General features: G+C 36.1%; 1 protein-coding gene across 1 annotated transcript; it reads right to left on the bottom strand.

The window, feature by feature from the left end:
• Positions 1-19,519: 19,519 nt before the first annotated feature.
• On the bottom strand, positions 19,520-21,017 carry LOC141588225 (uncharacterized). Its single transcript, XM_074409679.1, has 2 exons — positions 20,792-21,017; positions 19,520-20,673 (listed from the first exon to the last, which is right to left on the bottom strand). Exons 1-2 carry the CDS (start codon positions 21,015-21,017, stop codon positions 19,520-19,522), a joined length of 1,380 nt encoding a protein of 459 aa, XP_074265780.1.
• Positions 21,018-25,912: the final 4,895 nt, after the last annotated feature.

Raw genomic sequence — 25,912 nt, 5'->3', positions numbered from 1 at the left:
TGTAAAATTAAGGATCTTCTGAGTAGAGGTTTTGTGGATGGTCACTGGCAGGCTGATGCTAGGGGCTACTCCATTAGTTCTGGATATCATTGGTTACAGAGACCACACCCCCTATCCAGTGGTATAAAAGTGTTTGGGCGTCATGGAATATACCTAAACATTCTCTTACTGGTTGGATGGTTATGCATAAGTGTTTGAACACTAGGGAAAAACTTTATCAGTTACGGATTAATGACAGGGATAGCTGTGTGAACTGTGAACAAGCTGTGGAAACACATGAGCACTTATTTATCAGCTGTGCCTATGGTTCACATATTGTTGCAGGGATTGAAGCCTGGTTGAACAGAAGATTGATTGGCTCTAATCTGAACTATACTAAATTGCAGAAGCAGGTTTGCAGTATGGCTTTAATGGCATGTTGGTACTGAAAGAAATGTAGATCTATATACATACATATTCATATATGTGATTTTATTTAATTTGTCATAAAATTAAATATGGATTTTATGCATGCAAACATTAATTAAAGAGATGGAAAAATCTATATCTCACCATGTGATTTTCGGATTTATGGGCACAAGTGAGTCCTCCTACTCACTTGTTCTTGAGCTTTCCTTTAATGGATGAACATACAAAAATCCCAAAGTAGAGATTCTCCAATTAGTAGCACCCAAGACAATCCCTTAATCCCACAAACTAACATGCACTAGATGTTTATATTGTGGTTTACCTTAAATTTGATTACTAATACTCATATATTACTTTGATAATTTTAGTAATCTTATATGAACAATTTAGATTAAATCTCATCTTTTTGATGAAGATAAAAGAGAGAGAAGAGAGGATACATGAACATTTTGCATGTGTATTGAATGGTAGTGTGTTAGAAAAAGAAAAGAACCAACTCACATCCATTTAGATGGAGTCACACGGTTTTAGGGAGCCTAAATGGCATCATTTCATTTTCTTTTACTCTTTTCAAAAATAGTAGGTGTGTAAGATGTGTAAGACTAGTAGTAGGTAGGCATCATTATGTTTATTTTATCAAATAAAATAAAACAACCAAAACCCACTAACACACCCTCCATTTTTCGGTCCATGTACTTAAAATGGACTACCATTTTATTTTGTCAATTTGTCATTTGTCACACAATATGTCACATGTAGTAGAATACATGTTATTAATTAATTTAATGCATATTTATCACATAAATATCATTTCATGAATTAATTAAATTTCATACAACAAATTGACTAGTGATACTTGATCACATAAATAAAATGGGTCATATAGTTATAATTCACAACTTCTTGTAATTATAATTAACCATTCATTCTTATCTTTATTGTTTCTCAAACAATAAATAATTTTAGCAACAAAGCATTTTATTACTAAAATAAATCTTATTTAATCCCATTATAATAAGATATCAATTTTCTCTCTCACAAATCAAATTGTTCAATTTTAAGGAATTAATTAATCAGATCGGTATACAACTAATTAACCTTTTCAATTAAGGGAATCGTCCTTTAGGTGTGACCTCGAGGATCAATCGATCACCACCGTCGCACGACAGAATGTCAAACTCTAGCCAGCCAATCATTACCGATATGTGTGGACCAATTGACTATATATGTAATGTATCATCCCTTCCGTATTCTTGAAATGAGATTTAATAATGATATTTAAATCATATGATCGCACTATTGTTGAGGACACATTTCCCAACAATCTCCCACTTGTCCTCGACAAGTGTGCGTCACCAATTCTCTTGTCCTATTACTATCTCCCACTCAATGCAAGGTGTCTTTCGGTCGTACTTGCAAGTGATCATATCGAGAGTGGTTTCCTCGATCCGGAGAATAAGCGATTGGCCGGAATTTATCCACCATGGATACCTTCCGAGCGTGGCCACGCATTTCCGATTCATTACTCCTCGAGTGGCCCCCGATATTGTTTTAACCCGACAAGGGGATGGACAATTCCTATCGCACTCATTCCTTCGACTAGCCACAGCCATCATAACCCAAAATATGCCCATTTGACCCCATTTACGAAGGTCGTAGTAACACAAATCAAAGTTAATCAAATCTGTGCCATCTTAGGTGAATAGTCTTTAGTCAAAAGAATCGACTCATTAGAATACTATAGTAGCTCTCGCCACGACCAGGCTTTATAAATTTGCCAGAACTCTATAAGCGGTCATTGCCCGACAAAGTGTTCCTAACAATCTGCCTATGTGATCGACTAGTCATCTCACATGACCGTATGGCACTTGAACTTGCCATCAATCGCATCACACTCTAGTCACTTCGAGACGTCACCTCATACAAGTGACTATGGGCAAATACAATGCTAATCCGTGTTCACTTTAACGGGGTTCAATTGTCTCTACAACCCGTTTGGATGTAACAAAGTATAAAAGAAGAGTTTTAGAGTAAAACTCAAACGACAAATGCGATTATCACATATGAATAGTCAATGCTTGATTACTACTTCATATTCTATAATCTAATTTGATCTTTTATGTAGTTATTCATCTCAATTCAGTTGAAATGGCATGACTCATCATGTTTAGCCTTTGAGAAGGCTTCGGTTAGTAGGTTTTATCAACTTCTTGTACCTTACTCAACCTTACTACATATTCATTTTCCTTTGTAATGTATACATTTGCATCACAAAACTTTCCGAGTACGTGTCGAGATCCAATCAAGACATAGGCCCTCTAGCCTAAGAATAGCTCCCACTGTTTTCACAGTGTGCGGGACTCATCCTCTTGCACATCTCATGATTGCAAGTGTACTCAATTTCCGTTATAAATATCTCTCATTGTTCTTTATTGCCTAGAACGATTCTAGAAAATCTACTTCTTAATTAATATTGCCACAATGGTATCTTAACCATCCTGATGTGTTTTGATTATGGTTTTGTCGGAAACCATGCGCAATCTCAATTGTCAATTGTCACTTGTGTAACACCCTTACACAAAATTGCATCATAAACACTTTGCTTTACTTCCTTAATACTTCTATGAAGCACTTAAGGGTAATCTTTACATACCAGGTAAAGATTACTTAAATTCGATTTTGAAAACAATTCATCATACTCAAAGTATATGAAGTGTTATACATCATTACTCATTTAATTGATCTGCAAATGTGGAAGCAAATGAAATCAATCAAATATGTTCAATTTAATTGAACTAGTCATGAATCTTATCAACATAAGACTTCTTACTGACGCTAATATCATGTGGATTTATCTTCATAGATCCGGATATTAAAGATGTATTATAATACTCCAAAAGTCTTAAATCATTCTCAATGATCAATATGTCATCCACATATCGGACTAATTAAAATTTCCGTAACTCCCACTAAACTCCATGTATAAACACAACTTCTTGACTTATCGAGAAATGTTTTATCACATGAATAAAATGTTGATTACAACTCATTGATGTCCTACTTAAGACCCTCTCTTAAGTTTCACATTATCTTGGGATTGCAAGAATCTACAAAACTCAAGACATGTATTGAATACATCACTTCTAATTGAAGAAGTGGGTTTTAGATTCACTCACTATGTATTTCATAATAATGAAACACAATCCCTAAGAAGATCCAAATAGACTTAAGCATTTCAATTGGTGTAAAAACCCTTTGCAACCAATCAACCTTGAAATCTCACTTTATTAGTGCAAAACCCTTTGCAACTAATCAAGCCTTGAAATCTCTCTTTATTCTTTGCAAAACCCTTTGCAACTAATCAAGCCTTTTTATTTCGGATTTTCATGGCTCTAAGCCTTAGTATTGAGTTGTGACTTAAACACTCTTATGTAAGTCATTTGTTGATTACCTTCTAGAAGTAATCAACTTGAATCAAACAATTTCTTTTGTAAGTTATAAGCTCTTTACTTTCTTAAAAGTAGCATGAATTCATCATCTTTAACAAGTGACGAATTTAACCTCCTAGGTTTTAAAGAAACAACGTCTCACACAAAACGTCTCATGTAGTCAAGAAAGTCCAGTTTCTTGCGACATAACATCTTTGTGGTTCTTGAGACATAACATCTTTGTGGCTCTTGAATAATTTCTCCCACTCTGTCTTCTAGAAATAAACTTGTATTTTAGAAAGACAGCTTCACGAGCCGCAAACCCGTCGTACTCGTGTTAATTGAAGAGGAAAAAAGAGCATTTGTTTCTTTGTGAAAACTTACAACCATGGTACCCTTACCATTTCATATCTCATATGATTCGATTTAGTGGAAAAATAATTTAGACAAAAATGATAAAATCCCCAAAAGGATCAAGTAACTCAAAGTAACTTGATTGAAATCCAAACCATATCGAATAGCGTTTGATTTCTTATCTAATCACACATTATTCCATAATGCGTGCTAGGAGAGATTAACTTGTGATACTATATCACATTTTCTTTTGCTTATATCAAAGTCTTCATTTTGATAATCCCATCACGACTAAATCGTGATTCCTTGAACTCTTTGAAATTCTTCAAAGATTTCTCTATTTACCTTATTAAGTGAACATATTATCGTCAACTTAAATCGTTGGTAAAAGAAAATGATCAACCTATTTTGGATCGATGATTTACAAACTCGATCTCCTTTTCAACCAAAAGGCACGAGACATCTTGCTTTGAATACAAGATACGCATACACCATTAACAATCTAATGGTTTCAAGAGTACTCGATAACTCTTTGCGTTCATCATTCCAAAATTTAAGGTTTAATCTTGGGTTACCAATTTGAGTCTTACATCATCTTCATGATATATCATTCTAGTTTGGTTTAGAATATAATCACCTTGATGATGGGCTAGCCATACATCAAATCATGGTGTAAAGGGTCACAAAGGTGAAAACCTCTTTTGCATCTTAACAAGTTTATATTCTTATTTAGAGTTTATGCACTTAATAGTCATAATTAAGTACAACTTTAAATCCAAAAACTAGATTGAGTACACAATTACTCTGTCTCTCGATATCATTGTTGCTAGTCGTCATATTCTAATCATCCTATGTATCAAGTACAATGATGAAAACCTCCATTGGTTTCTAATATAGACGAAGTAGTACTAGCAAAATTTTATGTTTAATCAAATAAACATCTTTAAAGAAGAAGGTCCCATTAGATGTCCCACAACTAACTTGTTGATTCTTCAATAATTTGGGGTAGTTTCCTTTCTCGTGTCCAACATTTTAAGACAATGGAAACTTTATCGGTCGGGATTGATAGGTTTAGTATCGTTATTCTCAACAACTTTACCTTTAACATTACCTTGTATCAATTCCATTATAATCTTTACTTCTTGAACCTCGTCCTCATCTTAACGGTTTAAGAGAATGCTCCCACTCATTTCAATGAGTCTTTGCTTTGAGAAGCAAAATTGAATTCATGAAGAACACTCTTCATTTGTTCGTTTTAGTCTTAAAAACTTTCATTGAAGTGGTTGCGTTATTTTGGTCAATTACGAGTTCTTGACAAAACTAATTACCAAAACAATTTTATCGCTTCGATGTACTTAATGCATTTAAGTACATGAAAAACAATCCATTGCAAGTAGATGTGTTAGTCAAGAATCAAAAACCTGTTTGATAATGAATAACTTTAATCTATACTCTTTACGAGAGATCCTTAGCAATGGTTCATTTGAGGTTTTAGAAGCAAACTCATATTTGTCTTTAGTTACGATATTTTAATGGAGATTTGAATCAAAAATCGAAATGATATCGTATACGAATTGTGGTAAAGAAATAGAACAATAATAACAACGGAATAGTGGAAAACTTAACATTTATCGTTTTATTAATACTTGTAAACAAGTATAGCATTTATATAGTGACCTCTACCCAACTATGATAAATGATTCCAAGACCCAAATTCATATCGACTTAGGCACGGTATGGCCGATGAAACCCTTATCAATATAACTCGGTGGATTAACGCTTTAATCGATTCTACTTTTAGAACTCTTGGTCGATAAAATTACTTTAATAATTATCTATAGCCCGGAACACATGCAACTACGGTCGCGAATACTTCCGTTGAGCTCAATCCAAATTTCGAATAAATGTGTCCATGATCCAAATCCACATCAACTTGGGCACGGTATGGCCGATGAAACCCTCATCAACATGAACTCGGTGGATTGACATTTATCACCCACTTCCCCTACGTAACAAGGTTTGTACCCCGGTAGGGCCGAGTGCACTCCCTCACGAAATAGGTTTTCATGGTTTCTACTATTTGGTAAGGCTATGTCTCAATTAATTGTTTTAGCGAGAGGTCATGTCAATTTATTATCTATCACGTTTTAAGTGAACTAAAGCGGTGAACTACGATAATTCTAATTGACACGGTCGATAAACTCGATAAAATGACAATGCATGTTTTAGTTATGGCGATTTAGCGATGCATGTGACATAAAATAAAATGCAAGCATAAAGATAAATAAATCCTAGTATGGCCTTTCCTAAAATAGAAAAACTCTTTAACTATTACAAATTCGGAAACCAACTCCATTGGTCCCTTGAACTTCGGTTGAGGCACGCATCTCGAGGTAACACCGTCTTTATGTATCGCCATTCTTGAAGAAATCCGTCTTAGGAACTCCGGAATGAATAAAATTACATAATAAATTACATAATTTCCTATTATACATTTGTAACTAAAATAAAATCAATCTATTAAATTACAAAACGGTGATACGAGATCACATTAAAAATTACAACCGAATCGATATTCCCATACATTTCGGGAAATATCAATTAAAATCTAAGGCCATACTAAGTAAAATTACATAATTCAAAATTACATAAATTAAAATTATGACAATCATAAAGAAAAATGCAGCATTATAATATGTATGAACATGCTCAATTTTTATGCTAAATCGCCTTTTAATTAGCCAATATCGTATATTACTCGGTTTTTACGGATTTGCGTGATTTCAACATTTTATAATCACAAAAATGCACAAACTCATATTTATGCATAAGTTAATTACCCTAACCTCTTAGGACTCAAAATATAGTCTCCACTAGTAATTTGACCATAATTAACTTTTATTTACAAAATTGTTCATAAATGGACAAAAATTTACAAAAATAAGCTATTAAACTTCAAATAAATCCAAAAATTTCAAATAAATTCAAAATTTGAAATTTAAATTCATGAACATTCTGGAAAAATTCCATGACACTCATAATGTTCAAAATCTTAGGTTAAAAATTTCGAAATTTTTCCGAAAAACAATGTTGCGGTTTATCGATATTTAATAAAATAATCATAAAAACATGTAAAAATTATTTTCATTAACTTTTCAATTTTAGATCTGAAAAATATAATAAAATGCAACATTAGACGTTTTTCCTAAGTCATAGGTTATGTTTTATTAATTTTCAACTAATAATGTCACTATTTATGCCATTTTTCTTCAAAAATTCATAAATCATGCTAAAAGACTTCTTTATAGCCAATTATTTTACACACATCTTGTAAAATTGCATGTGACAACATATTAATTTGCTATGACCAGATTCGAAATTTAACTCATATTAACCTATTTTTCTCTTAAATCCGAATTTAATGACGAAAAATCCATTTTTCGAGCATAACAAGTCCAAAAATTATGAAAATTTACAGGTTATCTCAAAATAATATATGTGACAACATATCCAAAAACCAAGTGAAAATTCGAAGTATAGCTAATTTTCGACCAAAAATGACATTTTTACTCATAAAATCACATTTAAATGTCATTATTATTAAATATGAACAATAAAAATCCGAAAAATTAACCAAAATATCCTAAAACACTTTAGGACCAGAAATATTAACATGCATGTAATTATTTCGTGATATATCATAATAACACAAATTTTACAAGTTTTATTTGTTATTCATATAACTCGGAAAAACTTTTAACCAATTTGCATGCAAACAACCGCGCTCGATACCAATTGAAAGAAATGTAGATCTATATACATACATATTCATATATGTGATTTTATTTAATTTGTCATAAAATTAAATATGGATTTTATGCATGCAAACATTAATTAAAGAGATGGAAAAATCTATATCTCACCATGTGATTTTCGGATTTATGGGCACAAGTGAGTCCTCCTACTCACTTGTTCTTGAGCTTTCCTTTAATGGATGAACATACAAAAATCCCAAAGTAGAGATTCTCCAATTAGTAGCACCCAAGACAATCCCTTAATCCCACAAACTAACATGCACTAGATGTTTATATTGTGGTTTACCTTAAATTTGATTACTAATACTCATATATTACTTTGATAATTTTAGTAATCTTATATGAACAATTTAGATTAAATCTCATCTTTTTGATGAAGATAAAAGAGAGAGAAGAGAGGATACATGAACATTTTGCATGTGTATTGAATGGTAGTGTGTTAGAAAAAGAAAAGAACCAACTCACATCCATTTAGATGGAGTCACACGGTTTTAGGGAGCCTAAATGGCATCATTTCATTTTCTTTTACTCTTTTCAAAAATAGTAGGTGTGTAAGATGTGTAAGACTAGTAGTAGGTAGGCATCATTATGTTTATTTTATCAAATAAAATAAAACAACCAAAACCCACTAACACACCCTCCATTTTTCGGTCCATGTACTTAAAATGGACTACCATTTTATTTTGTCAATTTGTCATTTGTCACACAATATGTCACATGTAGTAGAATACATGTTATTAATTAATTTAATGCATATTTATCACATAAATATCATTTCATGAATTAATTAAATTTCATACAACAAATTGACTAGTGATACTTGATCACATAAATAAAATGGGTCATATAGTTATAATTCACAACTTCTTGTAATTATAATTAACCATTCATTCTTATCTTTATTGTTTCTCAAACAATAAATAATTTTAGCAACAAAGCATTTTATTACTAAAATAAATCTTATTTAATCCCATTATAATAAGATATCAATTTTCTCTCTCACAAATCAAATTGTTCAATTTTAAGGAATTAATTAATCAGACGGTATACAACTAATTAACCTTTTCAATTAAGGGAATCGTCCTTTAGGTGTGACCTCAAGGATCAATCGATCACCACCGTCGCACGACAATAATGTCAAACTCTAGCCAGCCAATCATTACCGATATGTGTGGACCAGTTGACTATATATGTAATGTATCATCCCTTCCGTATTCTTGAAATGAGATTTAATAATGATATTTAAATCATATGATCGCACTATTGTTGAGGACACATTTCCCAACAGGTACTGCATTTGGCATCAGAGGAATGGGTGCAGGCTATCACTGGTGTTGTCTTCACCAAGGAAAGTTATCATGGAAGTTCAGTCTATGTTGAGGGCTCGTATTTTACAGAAAATTCAGCATGTTATGCCTAGGAAGGATAGGAGCTGGCTACTTAGTCTAGATATTCATGTTTAATTTTGCACTTTTGTAGCCTTTCCTAAGTTTTGGTGGTGTACAAGAATTATTGTATTATGTTTTTTGAAGTTTAATACAAAGCTCACATTCTACAAAAAAAAGGTTGAAAAAATAAAGTAATGACTTTGATTTACACCAAATAGAGTGTGATATGGTATCACAAGATCACTTTCATAATCACACCCTATAAAGATAAGGTGTGTTATAAGGATACAAAGAATCCTATACGATATGATTGAATCTTTACTATAAAGTTGGAAGTTGTTTCTATCACAATTTGTATAATATTTATTTATTCCACTAAAACAAAACATAGTTAAAGCAATCAAGTACAATTCATATATGATATGATTAGGCATGGTACCTAAGTTGTAGCTTGTTTAGAAAGAAAGCATGTGGCTTTCTAACCCAACTATCACGAGAACAACATGTTTGTGGCTCGTAATGCTGTCTTTTGAGATAAGAGGATTATTTCTAAAAAGAGTGGGAGAAAATGTTCAAGAGCCACAAACTGAGAGCATAAGACATAGGAAAATGTTCCATCTTTGTCTAAGTCAGTTGATATTTCTTCGAAACCTAAGTTGACAGGAGTCATGTTACCTTTTGAAAGTAACAATCGTGCAACTTATTAAGATCCGAAGTGAGCATAAACATGAAGATGTTTATTTAGCTTGGTTGATTGGTGGCAAAGGGTTTTGCACGCAACAACAACGCTTCATTGTATTCGGATATGATTTGATATAGTTGGATTTTAAAATCATCTTGCATGAGTTTTGTAAATCGCAACTATCCTAAGGTAGGATGCGAACTTAATAAGAAGTCATAAGTAGATATCAAAGAGTTGAATTTTATGTTTTGGTCATGGGTCATGTGATAAACCCTTCTCGAATTGTCGAGTAGTTATGTTTATACATGAAGTTTAGTGGGACTAAGGTGGTGCTAATAGTCTTATATGTAAACGACATATTGATCATTGTGAATGATGAAAGAATTAGGAGAAGAATAATACATCTCTAAGATATCCAGTTCGATGGATATTAACATAAAGTTAATGATACCGTCATTAGGTACCAAAAATAAATACATTACTACTAACAGAAGTCAACGGTAAGTAGGGTCGATCTCCACAGGGAGATGGAAAAATGTCAGCTTAACTAAATCCGTCAGGGTAACAAATTCTTGGGGGTTTTTGAATGATTGCTCTAAACTAAGGAGGTCAAGGAGAGAAATAAAGTGAGAGAGTTGAAAACAAACAAGCAGAGAAAAAGCAGCTAAGACAGTCGGTTCACCATGATTCTCAGGAAATGTAATCTAAGGTCTCGGGTCAGTGCAAGTTCGATCCACAGGGTAACGAATATCTCCTTCCGGTCTCAATTCACCCTAAGACACTATTAGCTTAGCTTCCGCCCTCACTAGAATGCTCTAATGTTCGCTACAGGTCCTACCTTTTCTAATCTTCTGATCTAGGTTAAGGTGTACCGTGATTAATCACCTAATTGTGTTGACTCAATTAGACAAGAACAGTTATATGCAGCGATTGACAACATAGACCTAATTTGCATCAAACCTAATCACTTATTCATATTTCCTTTAAATCATGGCTCCCCTATGTCTTAGCAAGGGAGATTAGCTATGCATAATTATTGGGTAAACAACAACAATACATAAACAATAGAAATTAAGCATAATTGATGATAAGAAGGAAAATAGAAACAATAGAGATTAAAGAAATAAGAGTAACAAGGCAAAAGTAATTGATAAATTAAAAGTAGAGAATACCGATTACAAGGAAGAACAATGGAGAGTTAGGTTTTCAAGTTTTAAGAGAGGAAAAGGATAGAGAAGTCGAAAAAGAGAGAAGAGATGATAGATAGTATTCTGACTGCCGTCATAACATATACTCTAATTACAAAAGCCAATCTCGAAAATAGCTCAAAGCCCACATAAAACACATAGTCTCTCGATCGAGTGAAATAAAACCACTCGATCGAGGATAATTCTTGAAAATCCTTCCGATCGAGTGAAAATGGAGTTCGATCGAACATTTAAGATAATAGCTAACTCGATCGAGTGAAAGAAGATTTCGATCGAGTGATTCTTTAGGGATAAAGCATTCGATCGACCATAATGAGTAGCAAAACTGGTCGATCGAGCTATATAAGCACGTATGAACTCCTTGGCACCTTCCGAGGCCACTTCACGCATCTCTAAGTGACAGATTCCAGGCTTCGATTCCTTGTTCTAAAAAATGCATGCGATTAGGATAAGTCCAGGCTTGATTTTGCTCCTTTCTGGTCCGTACCTGCAATTTATACAAGACAAACCCAAATTAGACTAATCAGGGGCATTTGTAGCTAGATGCCACATAAATAACACAAAAATACGTGTAAAATTGAGGTAAAAACCTTATATAAAATACACGCATCAAATCTCCCCAAACCAAACCTTTTCTTGTCCTCAAGCAAACTATGAATGCAACTAAATACAACTACGAAACGGGACCAACTCATCAGCTACAAATCATCCACTCAAACCAATTTAATGCAACAACTAACAAAGTGGCAATTAACAAGTGCAAACGAGTTAAATCAATGTTTCAAACTGCTGAACCATCGACCTTGCATGACACATAAATATCGGTCTCTCACGGGTCGCTCCTCACACAAATTAAGCATAAGGTGAGTATATAAGCAAGAGAAAGAAAGAAGTAAAGACACTCACCTAACTCGACCTATAAGAACATGCATGCAGTCTAACATGAATAAAGTCTCTACAACCGTACATATATATTCCAACCAACTAATGACCAAGACACATGCCAAGGACTTATATTTGGGTAAGTGAGGTAATGGGTAATAAGGGGCTATAATGAATTTGGAGATGTGGAGTTAATAGCTAGGCTAGCAACAACGAATCCAAATTAGAAACACTTCCCAGCTTCATACTCAAAATATCAATGCAAACTGGTGCTAAATTGCAACACACAACTCACTAACCATCATAATATCGTCAACTCCCCATAAGATACACATATAACATGGGAGCGAAAATCACAAAATAGTGTATTTCTTGGCTCATGACTTTTCATAATCTTTCTTTTCTTTTTTTCCATATTTCTTTCTTTCATTTTTCACAAATTTTCTTTTCATTTTTATTTTTTTTCATTCCCTTCAACATTTCCACCAACTTCTCAAAATAGATATAATCATATTGCAATGGAACATTCCCAACAACTACTATTACTAGCTCGGCTAGGGTAGGCAAAATTATAGATTGTAGTTATATAGGACAAAATAGGCAATTTGGCTATGTGGAGCTCATGGGTAGAATGAAATAAAGGAAACTACCTCTCCTAACATATGTCACCAACCACAGACCGAATGCATACAGGTACCAAGTAGACTGAATTCATGCTTATGCAATTTGATGTTACATGTCTTATAGAGAGTACTACTCACATCCTACATGAAACTAGTCATGGATGTCACCAGTTTATTAAGCTCTAAACCTTAGAATGTAAATGTAGCTTGCCAATATATGAGTCAAGTCTATTCCTTCAGGTAAGTTTTAAACAAAAACTCGTAGATTATGCACATTACCATGCCAACAGAATGTCCATAATATGCAAGGTAAGGGTAAAAGGACTCAAAGCAGCATAAAAGTTCAACGTTCCGACTCAACCTAAATGCAAAAATAAACGTGAATTTTTTTAATTTTATTCTGTTTAATGCATGCGAAAATAAATAAACTTGCAAACTGAAATGCAACAAAACATGCAGACACAGATATGGATGCATACCTCCCAAAACCAAACCGTATAATGCCCTCATTGTACCAAAAATAGGGAAAGAAATGCAAACTGAAGAGAAAAGGAGAACAGAAGTCGGAAAACTTACAAGATAACGTAAATGAGGGACCTCCCCAAACCGACTATGAAGATGGGAGGTCACACAAATGGCCCATAGCATCGCAGCATGCGAGGAATAACAGCAGGACTCGATCGAAAAGGGCAGAGGGGTTCGATCGAGTGGAAATGGTGCCAGAAGCTCTTAATCGAACAGAAGTACCACTCGATCGAGAAGAGGAAATTTGCAGGTACTCGATCGAAGGCAGCATATGATTGATCGAGTAGAAATGGAAGCAAAAGTGCTCGATCGAGTAAGAAAACAACTTGATCGACCCAATCACCTGCAAAATCGCAACAAAAGGACTACGAGACTAACAAGAGTACGCACAAGTTCAGCAGTTATTCGTAACTAGAGTCTAAACACACAGCATAAAAATAAAACAACAAGTTCAAACAAAAGTATAATTAAACAGTCCGGGTTGCCTCCCGGGTAGCGCAGGTTTAAGAGGTCCCGCACGACCTTTATGGCTTCAATTAGCTGGCACATCAGGATTGTCGAAGTACAGAACTTCAACTTGGCTATCTGCGTCGTTTGCTTCATGGTAATGCTTCACAGATTGGCCATTTACCTTGAACCTATTTCCCTCGGAGCTTTCTAATTCAACGGACCCAAATTTGGTGACACCAGTCACTGTATAAGGGCCACTCCACTTGGACTTCAGCTTGCCAGGAAATAAACGCAGTCGGGCATTAAACATCAACACCTTCTGCCCGACATGAAATTATCGAGGTATGATCCGCTTGTCGTGCCATCTCTTCGTCTTCTCTTTGTAGATGCGTGAGATATCATAGGCATTTAGCCTAAACTCCTCCAATTCATCTAGCTGCAATAAACGGTTCTGACCACACAACTTAGGATCAAAGTTTAGTTCACGTATATCCCACCAAGCCTTACACTCTAACTCAACAGGTAAATGACAGGACTTCCCATAAACCAGCCGATATGGTGATGCACCAATCGGTGTTTTAAAGGCAGTCCGATAAGCCCATAATGTGTCCTCCAGTTTGAAAATCCAATCCTTTCGTGATTTAGAAACTACCTTAGCCAAAATCTCTTTAATCTCTCGATTAGAGACCTCAACTTGCCCACTAGTTTGGGGATGATACCCCAAACCGCGCCGGTGTTGAACACCAACTTTAGACAATATAGAAGTAAGCTTCTTTTCTTTGAAGTGCATTCCCCCATCACTAATGACGACCCTAGGGACACCAAATCGGGGAAGATAATCTTTTTGAAGATTTTAATCACGGTCTTGGCATCACAATTAGGCGAAGCGATTGCCTCCACCCATTTAGACACATAATATACTGCTACCAAAATATACCTATTACCTTCGCTAGACGGGAAGGGTCCTTGGAAATCAACGCCCCAGACATCAAAAATCTCGACCTCTAGGATGCCATTTTGTGGCATCTCATGTCTCTTAGAAATATTCTCAGAGCGCTGGCAAGCATCACAAGCTGAAACAAACACTTTAGCATCAGCAAACAAAGTAGGCCAGTAAAAGCAAGACTGAAGTACCTTAGCCATGGTGCGCGATGGACCGTGGTGAACACCATAGGAGGATGAATGACAGCCCTCCAAGATGGCTCTAGTCTCCCACTGCGGAATACACCGTCTGTAGAGACCGTCTGCACACTCAAATAAATAAGGATCATCCCAGAAGTACTGCTTAGCGTTGTAGAGAAAACGCTTCTTCTGCTGATAAGAAAGGTCAGGTGGCAGCTAGCCACTAACAACATAATTAGCTAAATCTGCATACCAAGGGTCATGGTTAGGATGAGAAGATATAACAACAAATAAGGAGTCATCGGGAAAAGAATCATCAATAGGTAAAGAATCTTCTCCCTCCTGCTGCGATAGTCGCGACAGATGATCAGCTACTACGTTCTTTGCACCTTTCTTATCTTTGATCTGTAAATCAAACTCCTGAAGGAGGAGTATCTACCTCAGGAATCGTGGTTTAGCTTCCTTCTTAGCAAGAAGGTGTCTCAGCGCTGCATGGTCAGTAAAAACAGTAACTTCTGACCCTATCAAATAAGAACGAAATTTTTCTAGCGCATAAACCACAGCTAACAGCTCCTTCTCAGTAGTGGTGTACTTCACTTGAGCCTCATCCAGAGTTTGGCTCGCATAGTATATTGCATTCAAAGCTTTGTCTTTCCTCTGACCCAGCACCGCTTCTAGTGCATAATCACTAGCATCACACATAATCTCAAACGGCAAGTCCCAGTTAGGAGGCTGTATAATCGGTGCCGAAATCAACGCAGAAAAACATTCATCAGTAAATGCAAAGGGGGCATCCTTGATAAACCGGCGATAAAAGCCAGCGTGACCAAGGAAACTCCTCACTCCTTTGACATTAACAGGAGGAGGTAATTGCTGAATCACTTACACCTTTGCTTTGTCAACCTCAATGCCCCTGTCAGAAACTAAGTGCCCTAATATAACTCCCTCATTGACCATGAAGTGACACTTCTCCCAATTAAGCACAAGATTAACCTCAATGCAGCGCTGCAACACTTTATCAAGGTTAGACATACAATTAGCAAAGTCACTTCCATAGACACTAAAGTCGTCCATAAAGACTTCCATAATAGACTCTATATACTCAGAAAATATCCCCATCATGCACCTTTGAAAGGTGGCAGGGGCATTACATAAACCAAAAGGCATCCTGCGATAAGCAAAAACACCCTGAGGACAAGTAAAAGTAGTCTTTTCCTGATCGTTTGGATGAATAGGGATCTGAAAGAACTCTGAGTATCCATCTAGATAACAGAAAAAGTTATGAGAAGCTAACCTTTCTACCATTTGATCAATGAAAGGAAGGGGAAAGTGATCTTTCTTCGTGGCGGCATTCAGCTGTCTGTAGTCTATGCACATCCGCCAACCAGTTACTACTCTAGTAGGTATCAACTCGTTTTTGTCATTCTTTACCACAATAGTCCCTTCTTTCTTAGGAACTACCTGAACTGGACTCACCCACTTAGAATAACCAAAAAAATAGATAATACATGCATCAAGCAACTTCATTACCTCAGCCATCACAACGTCCTGCATCTTCTGGTTCAGTCGGCACTGACCCTGTCTGTAAGGCTTGTGATCTTCCTCAAGCTCAATTCTGTGCATGCAAAGGTCGGGACTAATGCCCTTAATGTCATCCAATGAATAACCCTTGGCTTTCCTGTTTTTCTTAAGAACAACTAACAAAGCGGTCAGCTGATCATCATCCAATTTGGCACTAACAATGACTGGATATTGCTCTGTATCATCTAAGAAAGCATATTTAAGATGAGAAGGAAGAGGCTTACGCTCAGGTACCTTTACCTCTATGGTGCAAAGAGTATTGATCATTTGTTCCACTCTCTCCCCTTCAGTGTCGGTGAGTTCACGCTCATCTAAAGCAGTTTCGAGCAAATCCAACACATCATAATTGTTCTCTGGGTTATCTGCACACTCATCTAAAAGCATCAAAGCTTCTAGTGGATCCTTTATAAAAGAACCCGACCAGAAGTCATAAACCGACTCGTCAACAATATCAACTGAATAGCAAGTATCCTCTATCATTGGCTGAGCAAGTGTACCAGGCAGGCTAAAAGTGATCACATCATCCTCCATTGCAAGAGTCAAACACCCTTGTTTGACATCAATAATGGCCCCAGCTGTACATAAGAATGGTCTTCCTAGTATAATTGGGGTCCGGGTATCCTCATCTATGTCTAAAATAATAAAGTCTACTGGTATACATAACTTGCCTACTTTAACAGGCACGTCCTCTAAGATACCCAAGGGTCGTCTAACAGATCTATCGGCCATGTGTAAGGTGATATTAGTCATTTTAAGGTGACCTATATTAAGTTTCTTGCAGACAGAAAGAGGCATGACACTGACACTGGCTCCTAAGTAACAGAGAGCCTTATCTATCACTTATTTTTTTGGTAAAATGTGAGAGTATATTATATATAAAAATATGGAGTCAATTACATACTTGAAAGGTTAAGCACTTCAAAACTTCAAGTAAATTTTAAACTTCCTAACCAATCTAGCTCATGTATAGTCATCCTACTCTTGTCCCTTTCCCTTATTCTCTTCCTCATGTCCTCACTGATCAGTTGAGCTAGGCACATAGGCCTCATCAGAACTTGCTCAACTCTACATTTGTTCCTTTGCTGCCATACTTGATACAAATGCTCATAACCAAAGCAACCTTCACCCCTCGCTGAACTTTCAAACCAGGATTATGGACACACCAATGCAAAATGTCAACCTCAGGGAGCTTTAAACCAAGATCACCCATCACAAACTGTAGAACTCTCCTACTGTAGGCACACGCAAAGAATAAATGCTGTTGCGTCTCTTCTGCTAACCCACATAGGACACACTGTCCATCAACATCCATCCCAAATCTCATAAGTCTGCTATTTGTATGCAACGAGTTGTGACCAATGAGCCATCCCAGGAACCTGTGCTTAGGCAAGCTCCAGTTATCCCAAATAGCTTTAGACCACTCCACCTTGGGTTGTGTCCCTCTGAGCCACTCATAACAGCCAGCAGGAGTGTACCCAGACGGTTGCACCTGCCATATCCCCTGCAAATACCCAGCTGCTAGCCTCTGCTTCACTCTGCAGATCCTCCTCCACACCCAACTGGAGTTACTTGTTGGAGCATATTCCTACCATTCCCCCCCCTTCAGATAGTTAGCATTCACCCATTTCACCCACAAGGACTCGTTGTTTGTAGCTACCCAATTCACAAGTCTTCCAACCATAGCTATATTCCATAGTTCCTAATTTTTTAGCCCCAATCCCCTTTCCTGCTTTGGTCTGCAAATTGTATCCCAAGTAACTAAAGGAGAGCGCCTATAATCTGCACTGCCATCCCATAAAAAGTTCCTGCAAATGGCTTCTATTCTCAGAATGACTCCCTTAGGGAGAACAAAAACAGAAGCCCAATATGAATGCAACGTGTTCAGAACATGTTTAACCAGGGTTAGCCTTCCTGCATACGAGAACTTCCTTGCACCATAACTGTGGATTCTATTGCAAATCTTGTCCACCAAGCATTCACAATCCTTCTTCTTAAGCCTAGTAGTCTGAATGGGCATCCCTAGATACATGAAAGGCAGCCTGCCCTCCTTAAAGCAGAACACACTCAGGAATTCATTCTTGAGCTCTTCAGACACTCCATTAAAGTAGACATTGGACTTACTTGGACTCACTTTAAGCCCTGAAGCTTTTGAGAAAGAGGAGAATGATTTCATCATAAGCATCATTGAATCAACATCCCCATTACTAAACATCAAAACATCATCAGCAAACATTAAATTGGTAACTCTCAGCTGCTTGCATAGAGGATGGAACTTGAACTGGTATTTGGCTGCAGCATACATAAGCATTCTTGTCAAGTAGTCCATGCACAAGGTAAAAATTAAAGGAGATAATGGGTCTCCTTGTCTCAACCCTCTCTTAGCAAGGGAATACCCAAAGTTTTCTCCATTAAGAGCCAAAGAAATAGAGGGAGTTGTAATACATTGCATGATTTTACTCTTAAAACTCTCAGGAAACTCCAACAAGTCCATCAACTGTTCTACAAAGCTCCATTCTACAGTGTCATACGCCTTCTGCAAATCAATTTTTAGCATGCATCTAGGGGTCACAGATGGTCTCTCATACAGTATGATTAAATCCTGGCAGATTAAAATGTTTTCCTGGATGCTCCTTTCCTGTATAAATGCACCCTGATTAGTGTGAACAATATCAGACAGAACAGAAGCTAGTCTAGAGCACAACAGCTTGAAGATGACTTTGTAAACAACATTGCAACAAGCAATGGGACGGAATTGTGTTACATCTTTAGGCCTTTCACATTTAGGAATGAGCGTCAGAGTAGTAGCATTAAACTGTCTCAGCAGCTTCCCTTTCATAAAGAAATCTCTTACAGCAGCCACCACCTCTTTGCCAATTTCTCCCCATGCATTTTTGAAGAAGCCACTAGTATAGCCATCGGGGCCAGGGGCCTTGATGTCAGGAATGCTAAACATAGCTTCTTTTATTTCTTCTCCTGTAACAGGTCTAAGCAGTTGGGTATGATGATCACTGGTGCATTTCTTACTCTGATTTATAACTCTCATATGAACTGGTTTAGTAGCCTGACTTGTCCCCAAACAACTGCTCATAGAATTCCAGGAATGCTGACTGTACCTGATCACTCGTATCATAAGTCTTCCCATTCATATCCTCAATCACAAAGAACTTATTCCTATTCCTCCTCTTCTTAATAATGCTATGGAAATAAGATGTATTTGCATCACCATCCTTAATCCATTCACCTTTGGCTTTCTGATACAAGAAGCTATCCCTGGCACATTGCAGCTCCTTAAGTTTTTTACTAGCCTCACACTCCTGATTTATCAAGCTCACATCAGACGGATCAACACCCAACTGGACTTGCATCTCCTCAACCTGCTTCTCCAAGATACCAGTTGCCTTCTCAATGTCACTGAATCCCTCCATATTCAGTCTCTTTAAACCTGGCTTAAGATTCTTAAGATTCTTGGCCAGTTTAAAAAGGGGAGTCCCATCAATATTGTAATCCCACATCTCATTCACTAGGGGAAGGAACTCCTTGGATTTGCCCCACATATTGAAGTATTTAAAGCTCCTGTTGCCCTGCACTACCTTATTACTCTTCACTATACAAGGTGTATGATCCATCATCCCCTCAGGCAAAAAGTGAGCATACATATCAGGAAAACTATCACACCAAGCCTTGTTAACCAAAAACCTATCCAATCTGCTGTAAATCCTCTCCTCAGGCTGTTGCTTATTGTTCCAAGTGAACACAGACCCTACAGCAGCAATGTCAATAACTTCACATTCAGCAACACACTTTCTGAAAGGCTCCATCTTAGCCAAAGAAGTGGCCCCTCCAAACCTCTCATTAGCAGCAAGCACACAATTGAAGTCTCCAGCAATGGCCCAAGGGCCTGCTACCTGCTGTGCAATCATTCTCAAATGATCCCACAAAGGAGCCCTCTCACTTATCCCATTGAAGGCATATACCATAGTCAAGAAGAAAACACTCCTAGACACCAAGGCTTCCACCTTCATATGTATATATTGAGCATTGTATTCAAGAATATGCACCCTAAACATCCCAGGCTTCCAAAGAATCCAAATTCGTCCACCACTATGATAACTATTATTAGTAGTAATGCTCCAACCATTATTAAAACTATTTACTGCTTTATTGAAAGCTTTATTCTTAATTTTAGTCTCCAGTAAACCAAATAATCCTATATCTTTATTCTGTAGAAAATGACTAATATGCTTCTGTTTACCTACTCTATTCATGCCCCTCACATTCCAAAAACCTAAACTATCCATTGGAAATAATATGTGAGGGGGCAGTACCTTGAGCTAACACAATCTTCTTAGATGGGGAAACCAGTGTCTCCTTATAAGAAAAAGCTCCAAAATTTTCTGTACTATAACCACCACCACTCCTCTCCTGTCTGTGCATCTTGACCAGTCTCTTGGAAGGCGTAAGGAACCCTCCTGCTTCCCTAGCAGCTGGTTTAGGTGAGTGCACTGTCTGAACAATCTTTATGACAACTGCCTCCACAACTGGCTTTGGCATCACAGGTTTCCAGACTCTCTTAATGTGTTGAACCCCTTGCTTCTTTTGTTCACCTCATTTACAATGCTCCTGTTCATGTCCCATACCCTTACATTTGATACACCTAATCGGTTTCCATTCATACTCCACTTCCACCCCAATCACAATTCCCTTCTCATCTTTTAATTCAACTTTCCCAAGCAACTTTTGATCCACCTCCATTTCCACCATCACCCTGGCATAACCCAACCTCGTTCTCTCCTCTGTAGCACCATCACTCTTGACATACTTGCCTACCAGACTGGCAATTTTAGGTAAACCCTTCCCCCATAATTTCAGAGGAAGGCTATGTAGTCTGATCCATGCAGGTACTGTTTTCACATCATCTTTCTTCATCTCCAAATCTTTCACCCACTCCTTAAAAATCAATGGCTTATTGTCAAACATGTAATATCCTGATTGTAAAACCTTATGCTTCATTTCCATTGTCTTGAACTTTACTAAAAAGATCCCATTATGCATAAATGAAATCTTATCAATATTGAACTTCGTCCATATTCGCCTAATAAAACCCTCTATGATCTCCCATGAAGGATTAGCACCAAGAATAAAGCATACCACGGCTTGACTCCAGTACTCAACCTCCTCCACTACATCCTCTTCCTCTAATTGTAACATTTTAATCTCCTCTGTCCGTGGACTCTGCTCAACATCCAGTCTCTCCTCTGTTTCCAAACTCACATCATCCTCAATTCTCTCATGCGTCTCAGACACTACAGTCTTCCCACCATCATCCTCTTCTCTTTCAGAATCGTCTTCATCCTTAGTTTCAATAACTAGTTCAGGGATACCAATAAGTTCATTCATAGGTTTGGTCTTCTCCCCCTCAACACCATAAACAGATGGTCCATGAAAATTTTCATTAGGGTTTTGGTTCATTTCCAACTCTACTCCATTCGTGTTATTCGCTTCCATCTCTTGAATGTGCAAATCTGAGGACGTATCAGTCTGTGATGCAGGGATGCTCCGTCCTCTTAAAGTCATCTCCCTTTGTCGTTGTAGATTTGACTTCCTTGCCATGAGCATGGGAGTCAAACTCAAAAACTTTACGTAGCTTCTTCAGTCGTTGCTCATCGCTTTCTCCCTTTTTTTTTTTCCACTTAATTCCCTATGGTACAGGTAATAGAGAAACTACCCGGGTCTTTCATTTTCGGTGGAGCTTTATTAAGGAGTAAATTACTAGACTCTTCCATAAATGCAACAATATCGAATTCATTAAGCTCTCTCTTACGCGTCAAAATGTCTTTCATAAACTTTGCATAAGTAGGTACCTGGGTAACAAGTTTAGTAAAAGGGACGGTTACCCGAAGATTCTTGACCACGTCCACAAACTTACCATACTGTCGCTCGACCTTAGCATCCTTCAGACGTCCCAAATAAGGAACCCTGGTAGCAATAAGCGGGCCTGCGACCTTCTCTTTACCTTTAGCATTACGTGACATCTCCGCAGCAGGGGAAGATGACACGGTAGCGAAATTAGGCGTTGAAATTTAACTTCCGCTGGCGCAGGTGTTCGATCGAGCACTATTCCCATTCGATCGAACTGTTTCTTCAGGCATAGTACTCGATCGAGGAGTATGTAGCTCTCGATCGAGATTATCAATTTTAGCATCTTTCGACCGAGGGCCTGAATCACTCGATCGAACAGTATTTCTAGTCAAGTTACTCGATCAAGAGGAGTGATCTCCTCGATCGAACTCTTCAATATGGGCATCTCTCGATCGAACAGATGTAGTGTTCGATCGAGTACTTGTGGAGGAGATATCACTCGATCGAGCTAAAATATCACTCGATCGAACTACAGGACAATGTTCAACAGGGTCATCGTTGCTTAACTCTTCTAAATCAATATCCGGAGTCTCATCAGTAGTTACAACATCATCATCCGGCATTTTTGGCCCGTCATAAGTAAGTCTGCTTTGGAGATTTATGGCGTTGATCGGGTCACATGGAGGTGAGTGATTCACTTGACTTTGCGCGAATGAAAGATATGCAACTTGGCCTTTCAGCTCCTCTATAGCATTGTCATTTTTGTCAGATTTCTTTTCAAACTAAAGTGTTAAGTTCAGCATTAGAGACTTCAGTTCTTCAATTATAGAGGATGAATCATCTGGTTGTGGCGTTGGTTTAGAGGGAATAGTGTTGGAATATGTGTCCTCCGACAATAATGCGATCACAACTGTTGATCATGATGATCACATGTTTAAGTCTCATTTTAAAGAATACATTTGGGAAGTATTTTTACTGTCAACTGGTCCACACATATCGGTAATGATTGGCTGACTAGAGTTTGACATTACTGTCGTGCGATGGTGGTGATCAGTTGATCCCCTAGGTCATACCTAAAGGATAATACTCTTAATTGATCATTTAATTAATCGTATAACGATACGAGTTAATTAAATTACTTAAAAATTGATAAACGATTTTAGAAGTAAAATTTACGTATCTCATTATAATCTGATTAAATAAGATACGGTCTAAGTGATCGAATTGTTTTATTACTTGGATGAAATTATTGTTTAAGGAAACAATTGAAATGGAATGAATAAATTATTATAAATACAAGATGTTGTGATTTATAATTGGTAAATTATTTTGGTACAAGTAGTTGTGAATTACTAAGTCAATTTTGTATATGACGTATTTTTATTAATGCGTTGATTTTTAACATGTTAAAAATACATAACAATTTTACATGACATGTGACATATGACAAATTGACAAATTGACAAAGATAAAATGGAATCCATTTTATCTCTATATGGACCGAAATATTGGGTGGTATTAACAATATATATTATGTTAATTGGGTTAGTGGAAAACATGATTATTTTTCCTAAAGCTAGCCATGCAAGCCTAGTGCCTCTTGTGAAGAGCACCAAGCTCATGCATTGGCCTTCCTCCCACCCTCCTACCCGGTTTTCCTAGTAAAAGAGCCAAGGGTCTTTTGCTCTTTTTACTAATATTCACTACATGCAAAGTGTGAATATTATTCATTCATTCTTACATCATAAAAATATTTTTAGAGAGATAAAAATATTTCTTCCTTCTTCCTCCTCCTCTTAACCGAAATCCAAAGAGGACAAAAATATTTTTGGGTCATTTTATTTAAATTAATGTTATTCTAGTATTAATAATATTAATTTTATTAAGAGTATATCTTGGGTATTATTCCTTGGGAGGGATTCTATTCTTGAATCCTTTGTTCATCCATTTAAGGAGAGCTCAAGAACAAGAGAGTAGGAGAACTGTCTTGTGCCCTTTAATCCGAAAATCAATATAAGAATGAAGATTTCTTCCTTATTTTACTTATTGTTTGCATGCATAAGATCACCTTTTAATTTTATGACTAAATTAAAGATAAAACATATATGAATATGTTAGTAAAGAGATCTAGATTTCCAACAAGCGGTATCAGAGCCTAGGTTGTTTGCATGCAAATCGGTTATAGTTTTTCCGAGTTATACGATTAACATATAAAACTTGTAAATTTGTGTTATTATGATATATCACGAAATAAATTTATGCATGTTAAAGTTTCTGGTCCTAAAGTGTTTTTAGGATATTTTGGTTAATTTATGGATTTTTATTGTTCATCTTATAATATAATGGCATTAAAAATGTGATTTTATGATTAAAATGTCATTTTCGGACTAAAATTATCTAAACTTCGAATTTTCCAGTGATTTTTGGATATGTTATCACATGTTTTATTTTTAGATGACCTGTAAATTTTCAGAATTTTTGGAGTTATTATGCTCGAAATATGGTTTTTTTTCATGTTTAAAATCGGATTTAGAAGAAAAATAGGTTAATATGAGATAAATTTCGAATATGGTCATAGGAATTTAGTATGTTGTCACATGCAATTTTAAAAGATGTGTGTAAAATAATAGGCTATATTGAAGTCTCCATGCATGATTTATGAATTTTTGATGAAAAATAGCATAAATAGTGACTTAATTAGTGAATAATTGCTAAAACATACTCCATGACTAAAGAAAAACGTCACTTGTTGCATTTTATTATCTTTTTCAGATTTAAAATTGAAAAGTTGATGAATATAATTTTTCTCATGTTTTTATGATAATTATTGATAAATCCGATAAACCGCAACATAGTTTTTCCGATAATTTTACGAAATTTTAACCTAAGTTTTTTGAACATTATGAGTGTCATGGTATTTTTCCAGAATGTTCATAAGTTTAAATTTCAAATTTTGAATTTATTTGAAATTTTGTGATTTATTTGAAGTTTATAGCATTTTTATTGTAATTTTAGGTCCATTAATGAACAATTTTAGAAATATGAGTTACTTATGTCAAATAGTTAGTGGAGACTAATTTTGAGTCCTAAGAGGTTAGGGTAATTAACTTATGTATAAATATGAATTTATGTATTTTATTGTGATTTTAAAAGGTTGAATCACGCAAATCCGTAAAAACCGTTAAATATACGATATTGGCTACTTAAAGGCGATTTAGAATAAAATTGGGCATGTTCTTACATATTATAATGCTGCATTTTATTTATGATTGTCATAATTTTATTTTATGTAATTTTTGAATTATGTAATTTTACTTAGTATGACCTTATTTTTTAATAGATATTACCCGAAATGTATGGGAATATCGATTCGGTTGTAATTTATTGTGATCTCGTATCACCGTTTTGTAATTTAATAGATTTATTTTATTTTAATTACAAATGTATAATAGGAAATTATGTAATTTGTTATGTAATTTATTTATTCCGGAGTTCCATAAAGACGGATTCATTCAAGAAGGCGATACATAAAGACGGTGTTACCTCGAGATGCGTGCCATAACCTAAGTTCAAGGGACTAATGGAGT

This window comes from Silene latifolia, chromosome 6 (genome assembly GCF_048544455.1).
Source record: "Silene latifolia isolate original U9 population chromosome 6, ASM4854445v1, whole genome shotgun sequence".
Classification (NCBI taxonomy): domain Eukaryota; kingdom Viridiplantae; phylum Streptophyta; class Magnoliopsida; order Caryophyllales; family Caryophyllaceae; genus Silene; species Silene latifolia.
The sequence above is the reverse complement of the archived record's forward strand: the minus strand, read 5'-3'. Positions and strand labels throughout refer to the sequence as shown.